General features: G+C 46.8%; 1 protein-coding gene across 1 annotated transcript in view; it reads left to right on the forward strand.

Annotated features, from left to right (window-relative positions):
- Nucleotides 1-20,991, forward strand: part of PKD1L2 (polycystic kidney disease 1-like 2) — a 73,777-nt gene that overhangs the window by 5,417 nt on the left and 47,369 nt on the right. The window contains 10 exon segments of the mRNA XM_015405802.1: nt 543-728; nt 1,388-1,498; nt 3,362-3,509; nt 5,581-5,810; nt 6,928-7,332; nt 9,355-9,444; nt 15,823-16,030; nt 18,120-18,240; nt 19,114-19,255; nt 20,477-20,677. Of these exon segments, the coding sequence (XP_015261288.1) occupies nt 543-728; nt 1,388-1,498; nt 3,362-3,509; nt 5,581-5,810; nt 6,928-7,332; nt 9,355-9,444; nt 15,823-16,030; nt 18,120-18,240; nt 19,114-19,255; nt 20,477-20,677 (1,842 nt within the window).

The following is a 20,991-nucleotide window of genomic DNA, read 5'->3' on the forward strand; positions in this document are numbered from 1 at the left end:
TCCTTCCTGGCAGCTGGGTGTGGAGCATGATGCCTAGTCATTTTTCCTCTCCAAGGACTGGATTGCTGAAGGTCCTCAGCTGAAGAAGTTTTTGTCTGGTGCAGGCCATCCCTTTATGGAAATCACTTCTTCTGGAGGAGGTTAGCCCCCAGCCCATCTATCTTTGAACTGAAGCTGCTTTTTTCTCTTGGGTGGTGAGGAGGGAGGCCCTGAGAACTTTCCTTCCCACTAAAGGCCTGCTTCTGAGCGACTGTGGCTGGACCAGCTCCAACGAGAAAACAACGCTTCTGAGACAATGACTACTGGATCTTTGGTTTGGAAAGGGAAAGGAGCTTGGAGGCGGGGAGTACCATACCCTCTGTGCAAAACTATGTTTTCCCTGTTGTAATTAATAATTACTTTGCTTAAGCCAAGGTATGTGAAGGGCGGCTTTAAGAAAGAAGGCCCTAAGCCTAGAACTTGCCTTTATTTCCAACACCCAGATGACATATAGTAAATAATTAAGAGCCTTTTAACCAATGATAGTGCCCTTGTTCTTTTAGAATCAGGCCACAGTATGGCTTGTGACAACATGAATGCAACAGTACAGTGCGGATCAGGAGACGTGATTCAGGTTGGGGACAGTTTTTATGGACGGAAAACTCCCCACTACTGTGTGCTGGAGACTCCCTTGCAGTTTGATGTGGAAGACGAATGTAGCTGGATCAGTGTAAAGGATGAAGTCGCAGGTAAGGAATGCATGCAAGCAGCAATCCCCAACAGGGCACCTGCCAGTGCGTTTCCTGGAACTTTTAGAGGTTTGAGGGATAAAATCCAAAGGGTCCTGGATGGAACAGGGGGGAAAAACAGGGAACTTTGGACATTCTGTACCAACTGATTGACTCAGCAAAGTGCTGGACTTATCCTGGGAAGGTGCGTCACAACCATGTGCCCTTGGTTTGGCCATAGACACAGAGTTCCCTGTGCCTCTGGGCCTGGAAACCTCTCTGTGGCAGCCGTTTTTTGTTGATGCCCGCTACACTTTATCAGCATTTCCATAGGTTCCACAAATTTTGAGAGCCTTGCCTGAGAGCATCAGCACTGTGCGTGATCTCCAACAAGATTTAAAAGGGGTGTGTGCAAGTCACAAGGAGGAAATTCCATGTAATTAAGTAGTCAACTGGATCAGTTTTGTAATAATCAAGACAGATATTTACATCATGGTCATTTTGTCCTACTTTTCACCCCAAAGTTGGTTCCCAGAACAGGATATTCCAATGTAAGTGACACTGAAGTTCAACATGAATGTTTCTTAGGGTGGTGATTCTCAGCTGGAACTAGATCTGGGCATGATAGAAGGGTACCCCAATCATCGCTGTGTCATTCACTGTCAAATCAAACCTTGCAGGGCAATGCCATGGGCTCCAAGCGTGTCAAGTGGCAGCTGATGGAACCTTCTTTGGAGATCCTTGTCCAGGTTTGGGAAGCTACCTGTCTATTCAGTACCACTGCATGGAAGGTAAGCAGCACTCACACCACAGGGCCACAGAAAAACATGTTTCAGTGACCTCCACATATGGCCATAATTAATTGGCCCTTTAGAGTGTCAGAGCCACCAACAGCCTTCCTTCAGTACTGCACACTGAGCTCAAAAGCAGCAACAGTAAGCAGTGGAGCTATGGCTCAGATGTTGAGCATCTGTTTGGCATGCAGGAGGTCCCAGGTTGAATCCTCCTCGCCTCCAGTTCTACAGATCAGGCAGTAGGTGATATGAAAGTCCTCTGCCTAAAACCCTGGAGAGCTACTGCCAGTCTGAGTACACAGTACCGATCTTGATAGACCAAAGGTCTCACTCCGTATAAGGAATCCATCCATCCATCCGTCTGTCTGTCTGTCTGTCTCTCTCTCTCTCTCCCTCTGTTTGTCTGTCTGTCTATCATCTATCTACCTGTCTGTCTGTCTGTCTATCTAATTTCTATGCCACCTCTTCAGAGTCCTGCTTGAGGCAGCTTACAATTAAAAACACAGTATTAAAATGCAAGCCATTAAAGTGCAATTCATTAAGCATAAGCAGAAGAACTATTCATAAAACATCATGCCTTTCTTCCAGGGAGCTCAAAGTGGCATACATGGTTCTCCCTTTCTCATTTTATCCTCACAACAACCTTGTCAAGTAGGTTATGCTGAAAGAGAGAAAGAGTAACTGGCTCAATATCTCCCAGTGAGCTTCACAGCTCAGCAGGGATTTGAATGCTGGGCCTCCCAGAGCCTAGCCCAGCATTCTAGCTACTACAACATACTAGCTCAACATCCTAAACATTACACCAAACTGGGCTTTAATCTAGGAGAACCGGGTTTGATTCCCCACTCCTCCACATGTAGCTGCTGGTATGACCATGGGTCAATTACAAGTTGTTTCAGAACTGTTCTCTTAAGGGCAGTTCTCCAAAGAGCTCTCTTAGCCCCACCTACCTCACAGGGTGACTGTTGTGGGGAGGGGAAGGGAAACAAGATGGTAAACCACTCTGAGACTCCCCCAGGTAGTAAAGGGTGGGGTATAAATCCAACCCCCCCCCCCCCCCACATTTCATCTTGGTCCTGTCACTGAGCATGCTCCATTGTAGGTGAGCATGCACAGTAGCTAGAAGGTATAAAATCTGATAGATGACAGCATTGCAGGAGAAACTGGCCCCAGGATCTGTGTGCCGCAGGGAGGTCTCTCCCCAACGTAAGCAGACCTGGCTGGGATGGCTTCTCCTGGTTTAAACCATGCTGCAGGAGAAGTTGGCCCCAGGATCTGCTGTGCTGGGCTAGCAGATTGCTTCCTGCGGCACAGCAGCTTCTGGGGTTAGCTTCTCCAGCAGCCTAGTTTAAACAGGGCTGCATGAGAAGCCAGCCCTACACCAAGTCAGTGGGAACAGTCTGCTCCCCCCAGCACAGCTGATCCTCTGGCTGTCTTCTGCAATCTCTTTAAACTTTAAAGGGATTACAGTTGAAGCCTGACAAACAGCTGAGAGGTGGAAGCAGATTGCTCCCGCTTCTCCCCAGTTTTCAGTTCTACCAGTACTTCCTAAATATATCCAGGATTTTCTTGGGATTTTTTTCCAGTTTGGGAAGCTGAAATATACCAGAAAAATACCAATATACCTGAAAAATACCAAGATTTGAATGCACAGCCCTCCTCCTCTTTATGTATCCTGTGCCCCGCCCCCCCCCAGTTTTTCAGGGCAGAGCCTGCCCCTCTTGATTGATGTGAGCTGATTTGGGAGACAGTGGGCCTGAAAAGCAGGATATACATATACGAAACAAGGGAAACAACTGTTGACTTTTTCACAAATGCATATTGATGGTGACAGTAGCCGTTCTGTGTGTTGTTTTACAGGCTTGCGACTGGCTGTGACAGAGACGTGCTTTGTTTTTGAGAATATCACCATCTCATTTAAATGGCTTCTCTCTCCCTACTCCGGCAATCTCTCATGCATCATTAGCATGGGAGATGGAAACACAATCGATCCTTACTACCCGCCAACGTAAGCTGAAACGTCTTCAGTCGATTAAGCAAAGTTTAAGATCTTGCTTCAGTTATATGGGCTGTTTTTTAAACTTTTTTAAAACCAACAGCTTCTACGCTGTCAAGGATACTTTAAGCAAAAGAAAATTCATACACGCAGCTGGTTATTTCAACTGTAGGTATAATGAAAATGAAAAAAAGTTAGTATTTTGGCTACTGGCAAGTAAAGAGGAACTGCAAATTTCAATATTTGTTGAGAAGTGTTCCTATAAGCTTGCATCTTCATTATTTCAGATGTCTATCATTTATACGCCCTGACCTGAATAGCACAGGGTAGCTGGATCTTGCCAGATCTTGGAAGTTAAGCAAGGTCAGCTTGGTTAATATTTGGGTGGGAGACCTACAAGGAAGTTTGGGTTTGCTACACAGAGGCTAGTAATAACAAACCACCTCTGAGCATCGCCTTGAAAATCCATGAGGTCGCCATAAGTTGGCTGTGACTTGACAGCAAAATAATTTATTTATATGTGTGTGTGTGTATTTCCACAGAACACAGCTACCTTGCTTGTAAGCAATAAAATAAAATCTAAAACAAAGTGGTAGCCTGGTAAGAATGCAACTTGTGCCATGCAGTTGGAAAGAGGACATGCAGCCCCGTTCCATCCATGTTCACTCGCAAATGGGTCACAATTGGTTCAGTAGGCTTTTAGTCCCAAGGGAAAGTCTATGGCCCATGCAGCTCAGTGGTAGATCATGTGCCTTGGACTTTAAAAGTCCCACGTTCAACCCTGGGCATCTTTATTTCAAAGGACTGAGGAAAGCCTTTGAGAAGTTATTGCCATTCGGAAGAGACATTACAGGGCTAGGCAGATGAATGTTTTGTGTAAGGCAACTTCATATGTATGTACATGTTAGTACACAACCATTAAAACATTTATTTCCATTTCATCTTGTGGCAGCCTTGTACGGCAATCCTCAGCAGTGTTGCACCCTTCTGAGTCTATTGAAGTCAATGGGGCTTAGAAGGCTCCAACTCTGTTTAGAACTGCATCGTTAATCTCTCATCAGTTTAAAGAGAATAGGGAGCTCTGTACTCTTTGATATGCTATGGATTTTCTGCAAACGACTGCGCTGAAGCCAATAGCTGTATTTATGAGAAAAGCTGGGGAATTGTTTTGATCTTTTAAAGCATTTCTCAGTATTGAACTCAACTTTTCCATTCATCTGGGCACCCACTAAGGGCCGGTTTACATGTGACATTTCCCCCTCTTCGATCAGAAATTATTTTCACCTCTGCAGAAATAGGGACAGCTACATACACTATAATTTGTGAGTGTACATCAAAGATTTGACCACTTAAAATGTATCATGTGAATGGAACAATTTTGTGTTTGGAAATACACGCCAGAGAGCTAGAGTTGGTAGCAGCTCCTTATTGTGATATAGATCAAGATCAAGCTGTGTTACTTATGTCTGTCTGTAGCAGTAGAAAAGAGCAAGAGTCCAGTAGCACCTTAAAGACTAGCAGCCAGTGTTTCCGCAAAAGCCGTTGTTGCTTCCCGTTGCCCCTGGTTGTACTCCTCAATTTCCCACTATTTGCTGGGTGGCTGCATTTTGATCTACATCCCTCCCCCCTATATTTCCTAAAATATAAGGATCAAGAAGACGCAGGAGAAATCTTGGGAAGATGCAGGACAAAATGCAGTTGCTCAGCAAATAGTGGGAAATCGAGGAGTACAACCGGGGGAAACAGGAGACCGAGGGTGCAACAACTGCTTTTGCGGAATGGGTCAAAATTTGTGGCAGGGTATGAGCTTCATCTGAAGAAGTGAGCAGTGACTCACGAAAGCTCATACCCTACCACAAATAAGTTGCTACTACTGGACTCTTGCTCTTTTCTACTGTTCCTTATTGTGTATATACTCATAAGCAAACTCAGGTCTAGTGCCTTAAAATATGGGGAAAGATCCTTGTTAGTATACCGTGGTTGGTGAATCTCCATGGAATAGTGCAAAAAGTCCACTAGTCAGGGCTTCTGCTCAGTGTTTCTATATTTCACTGCTCTAACATGGTCCATTTTGTCTTGTAAGTTTGTCTAGCAACGTGACCTACAGCTATGCCTCTCCGGGTGAATTCACCATCTTTGTGGAATGCACAACCAGTGAATGGCATGTGACGGCCCAAACGCTTATAACCGTCCAAGATAAAATGGATGAGCTTACTGTCACGGGCTGCTTCAGCCAGTCTGAATCTGGGAATGGCTCTCATTGCAGGACTCTTTACAAGGAAACGTTATGGATCCAAGTGGCACTTAACGGAGGTCAGAGTGGCCGTTTTCTCCCTGTTCAATAGCAGTTTGACCGAGGCAGTCTTGCCAAGCATAAATTGGGCAGGCATTAATAAGAATCCTTGGGGTTTGGCCTCTGCAAAAGCTTTCTCAAAAGAGTTGTCTTTGTGACGTTAACTTTATCTATCCCATTAGCTAAAAACTAAGAGCAGGACTAGATGTGACATGGGAAACATGAGGACTAGCTTCTTATGTATTTTTTTAAAAAAACAAACAAAGCTAAACTAAAACCAGATCAGGGGTGTTGTTCCTTCTCCACTCTCACTGTGCCCCCCCCCCATGTTGACTCTCTTAACTTTTCACATCTCCTAAACCATTCTATAAATGGACATCTTCTTTTAAAAAAAGAAGGTCCACTTTGGGAAATTACTGATGTGACTATCTTAGTCAGAGCTGGAGTGTCCACAAATAACACTCCAGTTCTGACTAAGACAGTCAGATAGGTATTTTCTGGACCAGAATTGGAAGATGTTCTAATTCAGCAGTTGTGCATTTGGCACCAGACACATGACTCTCATCTTTAGAGGCCTCATAAACATCCTTGTCTTGTGTCTATTAATCTTGCTGCTTAACTTTCCTTTCTTTGGTCCAGTATTAACTTATTGGTTATTTCATTGTAATATGTAATATTGTAACATGTGTCTACCTGTACCTCAAACTGTTTGACCTCTGAAGAAGGCCCCCAAGGGATGGAAACGTGTCAGGGAACTTATATTGGCCCTTGTGTTCAGGCCACTTGCACTTTGTAATGAGGCCTTTATTGGGCCCTTATTTGTTTTTACCTGTCTTTCTAATAAATTCATGTATTTTTGTATATAATAAGTTTATACCAGGTTTTTAATATTGGCCCTTTATCAGGCTTCTTTCTTACCCTTGTGGTTCTTGATTCCAGTTTTTGGGTCAAGTTTGTTTTCCCCTCCCTGTGTCTGACCACTTCAGGAAATACCATTGGTGTGATCACACTACTTGTTTTTAAACTGGAAAGAGAGGGTGGGAATGATAGAGGATTCCCACATAATGACAAATTAGACTTCACTGTTATCTTTAGTACCCTCTGTACCCTCTGGAAAGCTTTTCTTCTACTTTTCAGGTAGTGGGGTGACTTACACCGTGGTAGTGGATAACAAAACTGTGATGGAGTCCAGTGCCAAGTTGGGAACAGTTCCTCACAATCTGACCTTGGATATCACATCTCAACAGCTGCTTGGGCCTGGGGTACATCACCTCAAAATCATTGCCTCCAGCAACACCACCGAATCAGAAATTTCAGAAGGCCTTACCGTTCATTTAGTTGAGCCAATCAGTGGTCTTCAAGCCAAGCTAACCTCCAGCTCTGTGAAATTAGGAGAAGATCTGGAGATCGAGGTCTTTGCACCTCACGGAAAACCAGAAAAGCTCAGGTTTGAGGTGACCGGATCAAATGAAACCTTCTTGCACCTGAAGGATGGTCCTGAAGGAGAAAACAAAACCTACAGTATTCCAGTGAAATATGAAGGTACTGCCATATCAAAGGACATGAATGTAACTGCCTTGAACGATTATGTTTACCAGTAGGATTATGAGTGATACCTGTGTTTCTTTTAGGGTTGGCAACCCCCCCGGTTTGCCAGGGGTCCCCCGTTTTTTGGGGGGGTTCTACCCGGCCCCGGCCAGATGGCCGGCGGGGGAAGCCCCCCCCCAACACCCACAGCCACCCATCTCTCTCCCTTTAAGTGTGTGGAACCATAGGGGGAGGCGTCGCATGCTAGGACAACCGGGAGGGATTCATCAAAGTGGGCCAACGCATCATTTGAGATCAGCAGCGCTTTCACCCCTCTGAACGCTGCCACCTCTTTCAAGGAGCAAGCTTGCAGGGAAACGCCAGCTTCTTAAAATGGAAACGCGGCTGCTCTTAAAGGGGAAACGCCGGCTCCTGCATTTAAAAGGGAAACGCCGGCTCCTTTAAGTGCAGAGAACTGCCGTTTCTGGAGATCTGGCGCATGGGCGGGGGGGGGGCAGCAGACGTCCCCAACATGACGTCATCACGTCAGGGTTGCCCCACCCCCTCCAGGAACACCCCCAAAGTCCCCCGCTGGGGGTGGAAGATGGACTTGGCACCCCTAGTTTCTTTACCATTCTGAAGAATATAACAAGGGTCATGTAAAACTCAGTGTGTCAAAAATGCTTGAAAATCATGTTTGAATGCTAGCTAGATTGAGCTTTTGGCTCTTACATTTGCCTGTTAGGCTCAGCTACAGCACACAGTAAGACTCTGTCATCTGATTAGCTAAATCAGGGGTCCCCAGCTTTTTGAGGCAGCAGGCATTTGGAATTCTGGTGCAGGGTGATGAGCACAGTCACAAAATGGCTGATGTGGGAGGAAGAGCCAACCACAAAATGGATGCTACAGGAGATGAAACCAACCACAAAAAGTCAGGGAGAGAGGCTGTGCATAACTCTGACAATCACTCTTCACCATTTCAGGCAGATGCTCTGTTTAACAGGATGCTTTTTAAAATTAACACATTAAAATATTTTCTTCATTACACCTTCAGTCACCTAGTGAAGATTCTTGTGTTGTGGTGGTGCTGCCGCCTAAGCAACATTGTAAAAGATCTGCACAGACAATCAGATCTCCAGTGGCCATTCAGGAGCATTGCTGGGACAAAAGGGCAGTGAGTGTATTTGGTAGTCAAATGACTCAAAAGTAACATTTTGAGACTCAGCAACCTGGAGAACCACTTGTGATTCCTACCAGTCTGAGCAACCTCGTGCTATTTTGATGCAACATGAGGCTTACCATATTTTGAAAAGCAAAAAAAAAGGGACATATTTCCCGACTGACTAGTTCAAACAACTGATCACTATGACAAATCTCATTTTTAAATAGCCCCACTATTTAAGCTGTGATAATTGCTACTAACGAGGAGTATTCCTAACTTTCCAACCCAAAAGAGGAGCTTTTCATCAGTTTTTTTTTTTTTTTAAAGAGCCCAAAAGAGGACGGACACAAAAAAAAAGACGACATGTCCTCTAAAAAGAGGATATCTGATAACGGTTCTCAACCTTCCTAATGCCGCGACCCTTTGATACAGTTCCTCATGTTGTGGTGACCCCCAACCATAAGACCATCGAAAATTTGTGTTTTCCGATGGTCTTAGGCAACCCCTGTGAAAGGGTCATTCGACCCCCAAAGGGGTTGCGACCCACAGATTGAGAACCGCTATGCAACAGAGATTTGTTGAAGATTCTTGTGCATGCTACCAAACTAGCCCCAAATCATCTGCATACAGCCTGTTATGGGTTGATTTTATAGTGTGCAAACTGAGCACACACGGGTCAAGACTGCAAATAGCAAGTAGCCGAATTGTCTGTGAAACTCCTGTCCTTCAGCCCCATCCATTTCATGGCCAACTGAAGTTCCTTTAATTTTTAGAAGGAAGGGGGGAAATTATTTATTGCAAAGGGGTGGTAAAACACCAATGGATTTGATAATACCTATTGTCCCTATTTAAAATAATTAATGTGTTCATTTCAGGTACTTTTCTAGTCAAGGTGCTTGCCCTGAATGCCTTCTCAAACATGAGCATTGACGTAGGAACGGTCACCATCTCGCCCAACAGCTCTGGTAATGAAAGTAATGTCTTCTCATTTTAGATGTTCCTTTTAACAGCCCTCATGGTTGGATGTTTCCCTACTGTTTGGTCACTGCTTCAGTCTGATACTTTCCTTGACATTCAAATTATTTTTGTGTATTTAGTTGACTGCATTGTGATGGTGATTCAAGGATGCTGTGAGCTGCCGCAGGCATTTTTACAGGTGGAACATCCAACCGATATCCTTCTATAAGTGCATCAATTAAGGTTTTCAGCCATGCTGATTAATTATATTATGAGGAAACACTTTTTTAAAATAAGCATTTTAATTTAAATGTTAATTTTTTTTCTAATCTATATAGATGGTCTCGGTGTAAAAATGCCGAGGCAGCTCAAAACATTCTTAAGACATCGTCGTAATGCGCATATATATCTATATATCTAATAGCGAAGTTGCTCCCAGAGTGCGGATCGCTAAATCAGCGCTCCGGGGGCAGCTGGGGGGCCGGGGGAGGTTGGTGCACACGTGGGCCAGTCCCCACGTGTGCACAAAAATAAAAAAAGTTGAAAAAATTTTCGGAGGGATGTTTAAATCCCCCCAAAAGTGCAAGAGCGTCTCCTGCGCGTGCGCAGGAGACGCTCTGCGAACGCTGCAGCCGCTTGGAGCAGCGAGGCAAGCGGCGAGCCGGGAGAGGAGGGGGGGAGGAGAGAGAAGAGCTGGGGGGGAGGAGGGAGAGCAGCGAAATGGAGGAAAGGGGAGTGGAAATGAGGACACTCACCGGTTCCACAGTCGATCTGATCGCTCTGATCGCAGAAGTGCGGAGGGGGAGGGGAGAGGTAAAAAAGCAGGTTCGAAAGTGCTTGGCCGGCAGGGCATCACGCAGAGGCGGCGGGCGGCTGTTTTGGCAGCTTGGCGCGTGCGCGAGGCCAGAAGAGAAGGGGGTCGGCGGCCAAGGGAAGGGAAGGGGGGAGCAGAAGCTTCTGGGAATTGTAGTCTTCGATAATCAACTCCCTCCCCTGAACCGGAGAGACAGTCACGTGGGGAAAGTCGACGGGGGCATGTCAGGCTAAGCGGACGTTGTTGCTCAGAACAGAAAGTTACCCCTGGAGTCCCAATACTGCCACTGCAAAGGCAGCCTCTGGATGGAACCTGTCCGCATCCCACCGCTGACGCCCCGCCCTGGCTGCACGGCTGACCCCTTTTCTGTCATGGGGGTGTCAGCATGTGTGATGCAAGCTCCTCCTCATCCCTCAGGTCACCGCCATTCACGTCCAAAATCCGACGGGGGGAGAGAGGGGTAACTGGCAACTAAGTCAGTACGTCGGTCTGATTGCTCACAAGGTATTAGATGTATGGTGCCAGATAGAGAGAGAGAGCCGAAGAGAGAGAACGGCGGGGGGGGAGGAGAGAGAGAGACAGAGAAAGAGAGACTGGGGGGAAGAGAGAGAAGGGGGAAAGAGAGAGACTGCCCCCCCGCGAGTATCGCGGGTCCCCCCTTGTGTGTGTGTGTGTGTGTGTGTATATATATATATAATCTGTGGTGCTTCCCTTCACCTTTGCTAAACCTTAACGTTATTTAGTGTCACTTTGCATATCTTGATCATCATTGTGTTGCATGTTAATTTGCTGTTCAATCTCTGGCTATAAGTTTGAACCTTGCCTGCCATTCTAATGTATTTGATAAAGTGTGCGTGCACACGAAAGCTCATGCCTCGAATAAACCTTTGTTGGTCTTAAAGGTGCCATTGGGCTCTAAATTTGTTCAATTGCTAAACAGTGGGAGTTCCCAGGAGTAATACTGCAGGATTTAATTTTGTTTGGATGAGCACTGGAGTCTTCTGATATTTAATTTCAATTAAAGAAAAAAATTAGAATGTATAGGCTGACCATAGTGGAAGCAAACCAGCACTACTACAGCAAGCAAATCCCACGAGATTAACTTTTGTAGTCTTTCAAGACTGCAACTCCAGTTTCAGCTAATTCCAGCAAGAAACTTCCAACTATCTGTCTAGGGCTATCTAGAAGTATATTTTGTTGTTTCTCTGCTCTCTCCTTTTAGGTACAGGGCAGTAACCTTCTCCAAGATCTTATGACTATCACATTCTAAAAGTCGAGAGAAGTTCCCATTTTTTAGGAGTCCATCTCCTGTCATTGCTTCCCAGTGATGAAACATCAAATGACCATCTTGGGACAATAAACGCAAACCACTGGCTCTGCAAAGGGAGGTCTCATGGCAGCCTTGTACTTCCCTCTTCCTACCCAGAACAAATCATCACTTGACCCAATTACTGCAAGTGTCAAAATACGTTCTGCTAGGCAGGCAGATTTTCAGTGCAAAGGTGGTCAGGTAGGCCAGCAGTGACTTGGGGCAGGACTGAAATAGTATGGGAGAGGGATGATGCAGAGCTATGATGCACTACAACAGGGAGAAGAGGCTGCAGCAGAGACAACAGATGGGGAGGGCAGGAGGCAGCAGGGCACTTAACTCTGTTCCCTTCCTCCCTAAATGCAACCCTAACCCTTACGAGAGCCACTTCCATTGATGACTGTGATCCCTCCACAGCTCAGGGAAGTCTATCATGATTCATATAAGGAAATGAACCAGTATATTCCACACACTTGCTGCCAGGGGTCATTTCCTGCGGGAGCGCACAGGAGCGGAGCTCCGGCAGTACAGAGCCCAGGGGGAGGGCACATGTAACAAGCCCCACCTCCTGCTCCCAGCAGCCCTCAGTCAGAGCAAGAAGCAGCCAGGTAAGTTGCAGAGCCCTCCCAGGTCCAAAACAGTCCAGTGGCACCTTTAAGACCAAGTTTTATATTCAGGTACAAGCTCTCCCTCCTCTGCGAGGACAGATCTGCACACTCCCCCCCCCCCCAATAGCTAGCAATCCAAAACAGTCCAGTGGAGCCTAAGCGGTGGGTGTTGCTTTCTGACACACGTCCGGTGATGTCAGGGTGTGTGGCATATGCAAATAAGTTATGCTAATGAGCTCCTGCACCTCTTTTTCTACGAAATGACCCCTGCTTGCTGCTAAAAACTCGGATTTATTCTTTGTGTTAAACAGAACCTCCTGAGGACAGACAGCAAACCAGCATCGGTGGCAAAGCTGTGAGTATCGGCAAGACTTGGGCAAGACAGTGAGTGGGAAAAGAAAGAAGACAGCTGAGAAGTTCCTCTTGAAAATATTTTAACATGCAGCTTAGTGGGGTTTAGGTCCTGAAGGTCCAGTTTTCAGAATGCTGTTTCTTTGTGAACTAGTTGGATGGCACACAAAGACACACACATCCCTACTGACCGGTGTCTCTATGGTCGTTTCTGGAAGGGCTACACAGAGCCAGAGGGAGTTACTGCTCCACTGCCACCCATCCCCCCCTTAAAAGGCTTAGCTGCCGGAGAGAAGGTGGCACCCTCTGTGCAGTGTGTGAACCTACCTCTGAATGTCCCGTGGCATGGCTCTGTGGCCAACTGGCAAGGGTTCCTCAGTACATGGCAATGGGATCCCTGAAGCAAGACAAAAATGGAAAACCACTGTAGATGAGATGCCTCCATGACCATCTCTAATGGCTACTTTTCTCTCTGGTTTAGGATAACAAGGGGAAAAAGAGAATATACATTAAGCCCAGTCGCTATGCTGGCATCTTTGCAGTGGTTAGTCTTGGCTGGCCTGAAGACAGCAACACCTCTCTCTACTCATGGTCTTGTGGTACGTGTGTTGCAGTTTAAGTCAGTGACCCCCAAAGTGGTGCTCAAGGGCAGGGGTCATTTCCTGCAGGAGCGCACAGGAGCGGAGCTCCGGCAGTAAAGAGCCCAGGGGGTGGGCGCATGCAACAAGCCCTGCCCCCTGCTCCCAGCAGCCTCGGGCCACAAGGAGCAAGAAGCAGTCAGGTAAGTTGCAGTGGGTGTTGCCTTCTGACACACTTCTGGTGAGGTCAGGGGGTGTGGCGTATGCAAATAAGTTATCCTAATGAGTTATGCTAATGAGCTCCTGCACCTCTTTTTCTACGAAATAACCCCTGCTCAAGGGTATCATGTTGCCCATCAGTGTGATTCCTGGTGCCCACTTGCTTCTTCCCCAAAGCATCTCTTCCCCAAAGGAGGCAGCTAATCCCAATGTTCCTTCAGGCAAGAAAATACCTCAGGAGGCGTCACGTTGGTGTCTGCAGGGAGCATCCACTCGGAAACAGCTGCCTACACTGTAGGAAGATGTTTTTCTTGGAAGCTTCAACCTTTTGTCAAGCCCTTCCAGCATTTTGATTTCACAGCAGCCTCCTGTGGCAGTCATTTTGTGACTGGTATTCCCATAGAAGGGGTTGGGAGGCGGCATGGTATAGTGCTATCTCATCAGATCTAGGAAGCGAAGCAGGGTCAGCACTTGAATGGGGGTCCGCCAAGGAAGAATCTGCAGAGGAAGACAACGGCAAGCTGCCACTGCTACTCACTTGCTTTGAAAGTCCCCCACTGGGGTCACCATAAGTTGGCTGAAACCTGATGGCACTTTATACCCACATTCCCAGGGGAACCATGTCCACTACCTAGGTTGAGTCCCATCTAAATTGGATTCCAGATAAACCACCTACTCCCGTATGAACCTCCCTGGCTGCCAGTGTTCCCTCAAAGCTGAGTTAGTGTGAGCTAGCTCACAGTTTTTTAGCCTCCAGCTCACACATTTTTGTCTTAGCTCAGGAGGGATGGCTCCAGAGCAAACTAATTTATGCAGTAGCCAAATAGCTGGCTCACAAAGTAGAATTTTTGCTCATAAGACTCCACAGCTTAGAGGGAGCATTGCTGGACACTACAGCCATCTATGGAGGCTCTGCTTCAGGAGTCCCACCATCTGAGACTAGATGGGTGTGTTCAGATGGCGTGCTGAGAGCGGTTTAAACTGGTCTGGTTCTGACACGATTATTTTTGATCTGGATAATCGCGATCACACTTACCTCCCTTATCCCGCCTCACCGCACAGTCACATCGCTCCCCGGCATCTACACTACCGACGTGCAGGAGCGTGTGTCAGCGGGTTTTTCCCCCTCAGTTTGCGCATGCGCATTGGCACTCATCCATAGAATCGGGCGAAACTACCATGGCGCATGTGCAGCAGGGCGAATCAAACCAACCCCTCCAACAAAAGACTTCCCTTTAAATGTTTGACTCGAAAATGGCCTCTGTGAGAGGCCTAACTCATCTAAACACTAAAACGAGTGACCGTTTAAATGTCGGTTTTCTAAACACGGTAGCGGAGCTCCGCCTATGCACACACCGCTGACGCATTAAAAAATGACGGGTGAAAAGTAAAAGCCTCGGGCAGCTTTCGAGCTGAAATGGGGTTTAAACCGGAAGTGTCTTGACACCGGAGGAGCGATCACACAGGGGGGAAATGTGGCTTTAAACGGGAGAGCTGAGAAAACCCCACTTTTGGACCTGGTAACAAAATACTCCAGGTTAAAGGGGTTTTGAGCTGGAAACCAACGGCTGGGGACAGGTGGCAGATGTTGACTGTGTGATCGTGCATATAAAATTTGTTGCTGAACTGTCACGACACCAGATCAAATGGCGCGTCTGAACGCACCCGATGGGTGGCAACCCAAGAAAGAGCCCTCTCAGCCTTGGCTCCAAAATTATGGAGTTCCCTCCCCAGAGACATTTGCTCTCCGCCTCCCAAAGCAGCTCCAAATATCCTCTGCAGTGCTGCTCCACAGGTTCAACAAGGTGGGGGACCCCTGGGAACTCTGGCATGAATGTATGTTTGGCATACTTTTATGTATCTGCAGAATGGCTCATCGTGTGGATCTAGGCTTCCCCCACTGCATGAACATCAACAGAATGTTATGGGTTTGTTTTATATGGGGCTAGGAAGGTTGGTTGTTTTCAGGGCTATTTTTGGGCAGGAACGCACAGGAACGAAGTTCCGGCTGGCTCCCGAGCTGGCCATGCCCAGCAGGAACTCATTAGCATAACAAGCCACACCCAACAGCAGAGACTCATTAGGACTGGCTACATTAGGGGTGTGTGGCTTAACATGCAAAGGAGTTCCTGCTACAAAAAAAGGCCCTGGGTTTTGACAACAAACAAGGTAAACAGAATAAGAAGCAAAAGGTGGGTGTGGCTGGATGACCACACTTCTGGTAACATGGGGTGTGTGACTTAATATGCTAATAAACTGTGCTGTCAGGGGTGTGGCCTAATATGCTAATGAGTCTGCTGCTGGGTGTGGCCTATTATGCTAATGAGTTCATGCTGGGCTTTTTCTACCAAAAAAGCCCTGGTTGTTTTGCAGGGTGAAAGATGCCTCCTTTGCTGTGGCACAGCAAAAAGCATACCACAGTGTCTGAGTTGAGTGCTGGAGGGATGAGGGAAGGAATTCTTTTACTTTAAAAATGATAATGCTTCCAATAAAAAATGCCTTCTCAGGGTACTGCTGGCCTGAGTGGACAGAATGTGTTCAACGGCGATCCATCCTCATCGACCAAAGAGAGATACGGATCCCGCCCACCTGCTTGCCTCCTCCCAGCTCTGCAGTGACCGTGAAAGTTACAGTTCAAACCCCAGAGAAGGAGACAAAGCAGGATGAGCAATGCCTTTACTTGACAGCAAAACAAGAGCTGAGCCTCCAAATCAGGTGTGCAACCATCTATTCCTTCTTCTATTACTGGGGTTCTGAAAGTGTCAGATGATGAAGTGGAGATGCTTGCTAGGAGAGAAGGTGAGCACGCCCCAGTTCTGCTGTAGGCTCAGTTATTATTCTGCAGGTGGGTTGGGTCAGAAAGTAGAGTGTGACCAGTGTTCCCTCTAAGCTGAATTAACGTGAGCTAGCTCACAGGTTTTTAGCCTTCGACTCACACATTTTTTGTCTTAGCTCAGGAAGGATGGCTCCAGAGCAAACGAATTTATGCAGTAACCCAATTGCTCACTCATGACTTTAATGCCAGTAGCTCACAACGTAGAATTTTTGCTCACAAGTCTCCACAGCTTATAGGGAGCATTGCATGTGACCATAAGAACACAAGAGGTGCCCTGCTGGGTCTATTCAATGGTCCACCAATCCATCACCCTGTTTCACATAGTGGTCAACCACCTGTCCTGGAGAGCATAGAGGCGTTCCCCCTGATGTTGCCTCCCAGAAGTGGTGTTCAGAGGTTTACTGCCTCTGAATGCAGAGGTTCTTTTTAGTCCCCATGGCTATTAGCCACTGATGGACTTCTCCTCCATGAATCTGTCTAACCCACTTTTAAAGCAATCTGTGCTTGAACCCATCACTGCACCCCCCAGCAGTGAATTCCATAATTTAGTTACTCCCTGAGTAAAGAAGTGTTTTCTTTAGTCTGTCCTGTACCTATTGACCATCAAGTTCTAATATTATGGAAGAATGAGAAAACATCCCCTCAATCCACTTTTGCCACCCCGTGTATAATTTTATAAACCTCTGTCATGTCTCCCCTTAGTCGCCTTTTCTCTAAACGGAAAAGTCCCAGACTCTTCAGCCTTTCCTCGTGGGAAAGGTGCTCCAGAGTCTCCTAATCATCTTGGTTGCCCACTTCTGCACTTCCTCCGATTCTGCAGTATCCTTTCTGAGATATGGTGACCAAAACTAGGGATTCAGTGGCAGCCTCAGGAGAAGGTCTCCATGCATTGTTTGTTTGTCAATATATGAAACAGGAAACTGAACTATATGGACTACTGGTCTGATCCAGGAGGGATCTTCTTATGTTCTTAAAAAGGTTTACTCAAATGAAGTTGGATTAAGATGAGTAGCAGTAGAAAAGAGCAAGAATCCAGTAGCACCTTAAAGACTAACAAAATATGTGGCAGCTTTCATGAGTCACTGCTCACTTCTTCAGATACAGCTAGAATAGGAGTCCATCAGTCCTATTTATTGGAAAGCGGAAATCACTCCACTTTCTGAATTCATTCCACTTTCCAAGAAGTAGGGCTGATGGCCTACCATTTTAGCTGTATCTGAGGAAGTGAGCAGTGACTCATGAAAGCTGCCACATTTTTCATTAGTCTTTGAGGTGCTACAGGACTCTTGCTCTTTTCAAATGAAGTTGGAGAACCCCAATGCTGGCAAACTCAGGCTGAAAGAATTAATGATATTCATGTAATCTCCATGTTAGAAAGGATTTGGCAGGCAAGCATCCTTTCATTTTTGTATGTCCTCGTGTTCGCCCACCCAGCGGTTCGAAAGCCAAGTAACTATCTATCGGCGAGTAGATAAATGGGTACCCACCCTTAGTAGGGTGGGGGGCACCCTCCTCCGTCTATGGAGGTGTGTGGAGAAGCAGCGGCAATGGCGGCGGCGGCGGCAAGAACGGCGGCTACAGCGGAGCAGCGGCGGCAGACGATTGGAGGAGGAGGCGCAACGCTGGAAGGCGGCAAGCGGCGGCAGCAGAGCCAGACTGATCCCTGGTGGCCAGCGGTGAAAGAACTAGGTGGCTGACGTGGACGGAGTACACACCCTCTGCCTGAGCACCAGACATCGTGCAGCCAGAAGAAGCCGAGCCGAGGAATGCTTTCACCAGGGTGTCGGTAGGGAATCCCCCCCCCCTTGTACCAATGTGTGGCCGTAGTTAGGGTCGATATAGGTGATTAGCACCCAAGAACTGAAAACCGCCCAGAGGCCCCTACGGGGGTTAGGGCAGTATATCAAGCCGAAGGATAAAATAAATAAATAAATAAATAAATAATTACACCTCCTGTATTCCTCCTAGCTGCAATAAGAACTGCAAGCCAGTGGATACCTCTGAAGATGTTGTGCTTAGAGTCTCTACAGAGACAGAGTCAAAAGACACGCTCTACAAGTGGTACTTAGATAATACGTTCCGCAGAAAGGTGAGCCCATTGCCTCCACTAGAAATTCTGTAGACGTGCACACACAAACTCTGAAGAGGGGCAATTCCTAATCTGGCGCCAGGCTACACTAGTGTTCTACCAGAAAACTGCTAGTGTGCCACAAGAAAGAAGTACTTCGAGGGTCCTGTGAGGTCAGAGGTCCTACCCACAGAGCTCTGACATTTTCTCCTTCCAATCAGCCAACATGGGTCAAGTAATTCAGCCATGTGACTGAATCATTCAAGCCCTCCCCTGTACGGAGACACAATGGAATTACTAGGTCTGAAATGAGGCTGCATGTTGTGGCTCTGCTTGAGTCACTGCCTTCTTCAGAAACCAGCTCATGCAAAAATCACAGGGGGTGGGCTGCTCTTGAAGGACAGTTATTTTGCTTTTGACACATTTTAAAAGAGCATGTTTTGGGGTGCAGTGATGAAACACCAGTGTTCACGCAGAAGAGAAAGGTACCTCACCCAGCAGAAGTCACATTCCTTGAAAAGATGCATTCGGTGCAGAAGTGGCTTCAATGGCTCATCACTCCAAGCGATGCCAGGAAGCAAAACTTCTGCTTCAGATAATTGTTGATTGGATACTCTCATCAATCCAGTTTATTCAATCCACATGTTTTCCCAACCATTTGAGACAGAAGGGCACCCTTCAAGGCCCTGCATTGGCAGCCTTACCAGAAACTGGTTCTACTTTTTCCTTTTTTTAATTAAGAAAGGTGAGGTGAGCCCTGGGTGAAATGCCTTGCCATATCTAGTGTAGAGATCAAAATGAAAGATTCTTTAGGAGAAGCAATAGGAAGTTCACCAAAACACGTCTGCTTTTTTAAAAATCCATGTTCTTTCCTCTTGTGTTTGATTTCCCCAGCCCAATCCGCTCCCTTCAGGCTGTAGCTTGAATGGCTTCCGGCAGAGCAATCTTACAATGCTTCAGAGTGACACAACGGTGTTGGTGCTGAACAATTCATTTCTGCAAGCCCAAGGAAAAGCTTTTAGAATTAAAGTTACAGGTATGAGACAACCAGCATTTGGACAATTCCTGTAAGATATAAAGCAGGGATTCCCTTCTAACTACTGTAGCCAAAAGATTCCTGCTTGTTCAGTGAGGAAACTTAAGAACATAAGAAGAATGCTGCCACAGTAAACCAGTGGTACATCTAGTCCAGCATGTTCTTTGACACATTAGCCAACTGGTTGCCCTGGAGGGTGAACAGAGTGCTATCAAAAGCTTACAGATGCAGCATTACCAAATCAGATAAATGGCCCACCCACCAAATGCAGATAAGTCAACCACTGGTCTTCATCAGTGTCATATCTAGCAATTCAAAATGATGCAGTTACAGCACATCTGGGAAACCTCCCCAGCCAGCTTGTTTCAATGGCCTGCTGTAAGAATCCTGAGATAAGAATGGAAATGTACAATACTGCTGTAGTATAGACTATGCTTTTAGCAAGTGCCCAAGTACGTAATCCAGAACACCTGCTTCACATGCAGGCAGGGGTCATTTCGTAGAAAAAGAGGTACATGAGCTCATTAGCATAACTTATTTGCATATGCCACACCTCCTGACATCACCAGAAGTGTGTCAGAAGGCAACACCCCCCGCTCAGGCTCCACTGGACTGTTTTGGATTGCTAGCTATTGGGGGGGGGACATGCAGATCTGTCCTCACAGAGGAGGGAGAGCTTGTACCTGAATAAAACTTGGTCTTAAAGGTGCCACTGGACTGTTTTGGATGGGGGGGGGCTCTGCAACTTACTTGGCTGCTTCTTGCTCTGACTGAGGGCTGCTGGGAGCAGGGGGTGGGGCTTGTTGCATGTGCCCGCCCCCTCGGCTCTTTACTGCCGGAGCTCTGCTCCTGAGCGCTCCTGCAGGAAATTACCCCTGCATGCAGGTCTCAGGTTCAATCCCAGGTATCTCCAATTAAAAGGATAAGGCAGGAATGGTCATTTCAGAGGGTAGCTCTGCAGTAAAAGAGCCATATTCAGATCCAGCACCACTTTAGAGACCAACAAGGTTTTCAAGCGATGAGCTTTTGAGAGTCAAAACTCCCTTTGTCAGCTAATTCAGGCAGGAATTATGTGACAGATTTCCACCAGGACCCCGGAGAGCTGCTGCCAGACAGAGTGGACAAGACTGACCTTGATAGGCCAAAGGTCTGACTCAGTAGAAAGCAGCTTCATGTGTTCATATGACCTTATCTTCAGCTGCTTCTTTCTAAACTTTCCAGCAACACATGAGCACAAATACGGCGAAGCAACTTATGTCGTCAGCACTGTGCCTCCCCCTGTCGTCCCAGTATGTTCTGTATCCCCGAAGCAAGGATCCGTGCTTACCCCCTTCTCCATCTCCTGCCGCTCTCCCTGCCTGGAGGACCAGTGCCTTCCAGTGGACAGCTCCCCACTGACATACTGTTTCTGCCTCAAGCCAAGTAAGTGATGGTTTGTAACCATGGCAGTTTGTCTAAGGCGGTGATGTTCACTCAGTGGCTTGAGAGCCACATGTGGCTCTTTGATATGCGATTTGTGGCTCTTCTGAGTACTGTTCCCCAGCTTGGCACTGGTTTCGTATTTCAAAAAACTGGGAAAGACCCTTGCCTGGTGGAAATTGTGGTTTGCAGGGGGTTCTCACCTTGAAACAGCCGCCACCAGAGGAATGGGTAGGCTTTGAGCCTACCTAAGGTGCAGGCCTCCAGCCAGGGATGGAAGTCAACACGGCTCTTTTACTTGATGGTCATGATGAATG

This window comes from Gekko japonicus, unplaced genomic scaffold, assembly GCF_001447785.1.
Source record: "Gekko japonicus isolate JY-2015 unplaced genomic scaffold, Gekko_japonicus_V1.1 scaffold144, whole genome shotgun sequence".
In the NCBI taxonomy this organism is placed as follows: domain Eukaryota; kingdom Metazoa; phylum Chordata; class Lepidosauria; order Squamata; family Gekkonidae; genus Gekko; species Gekko japonicus.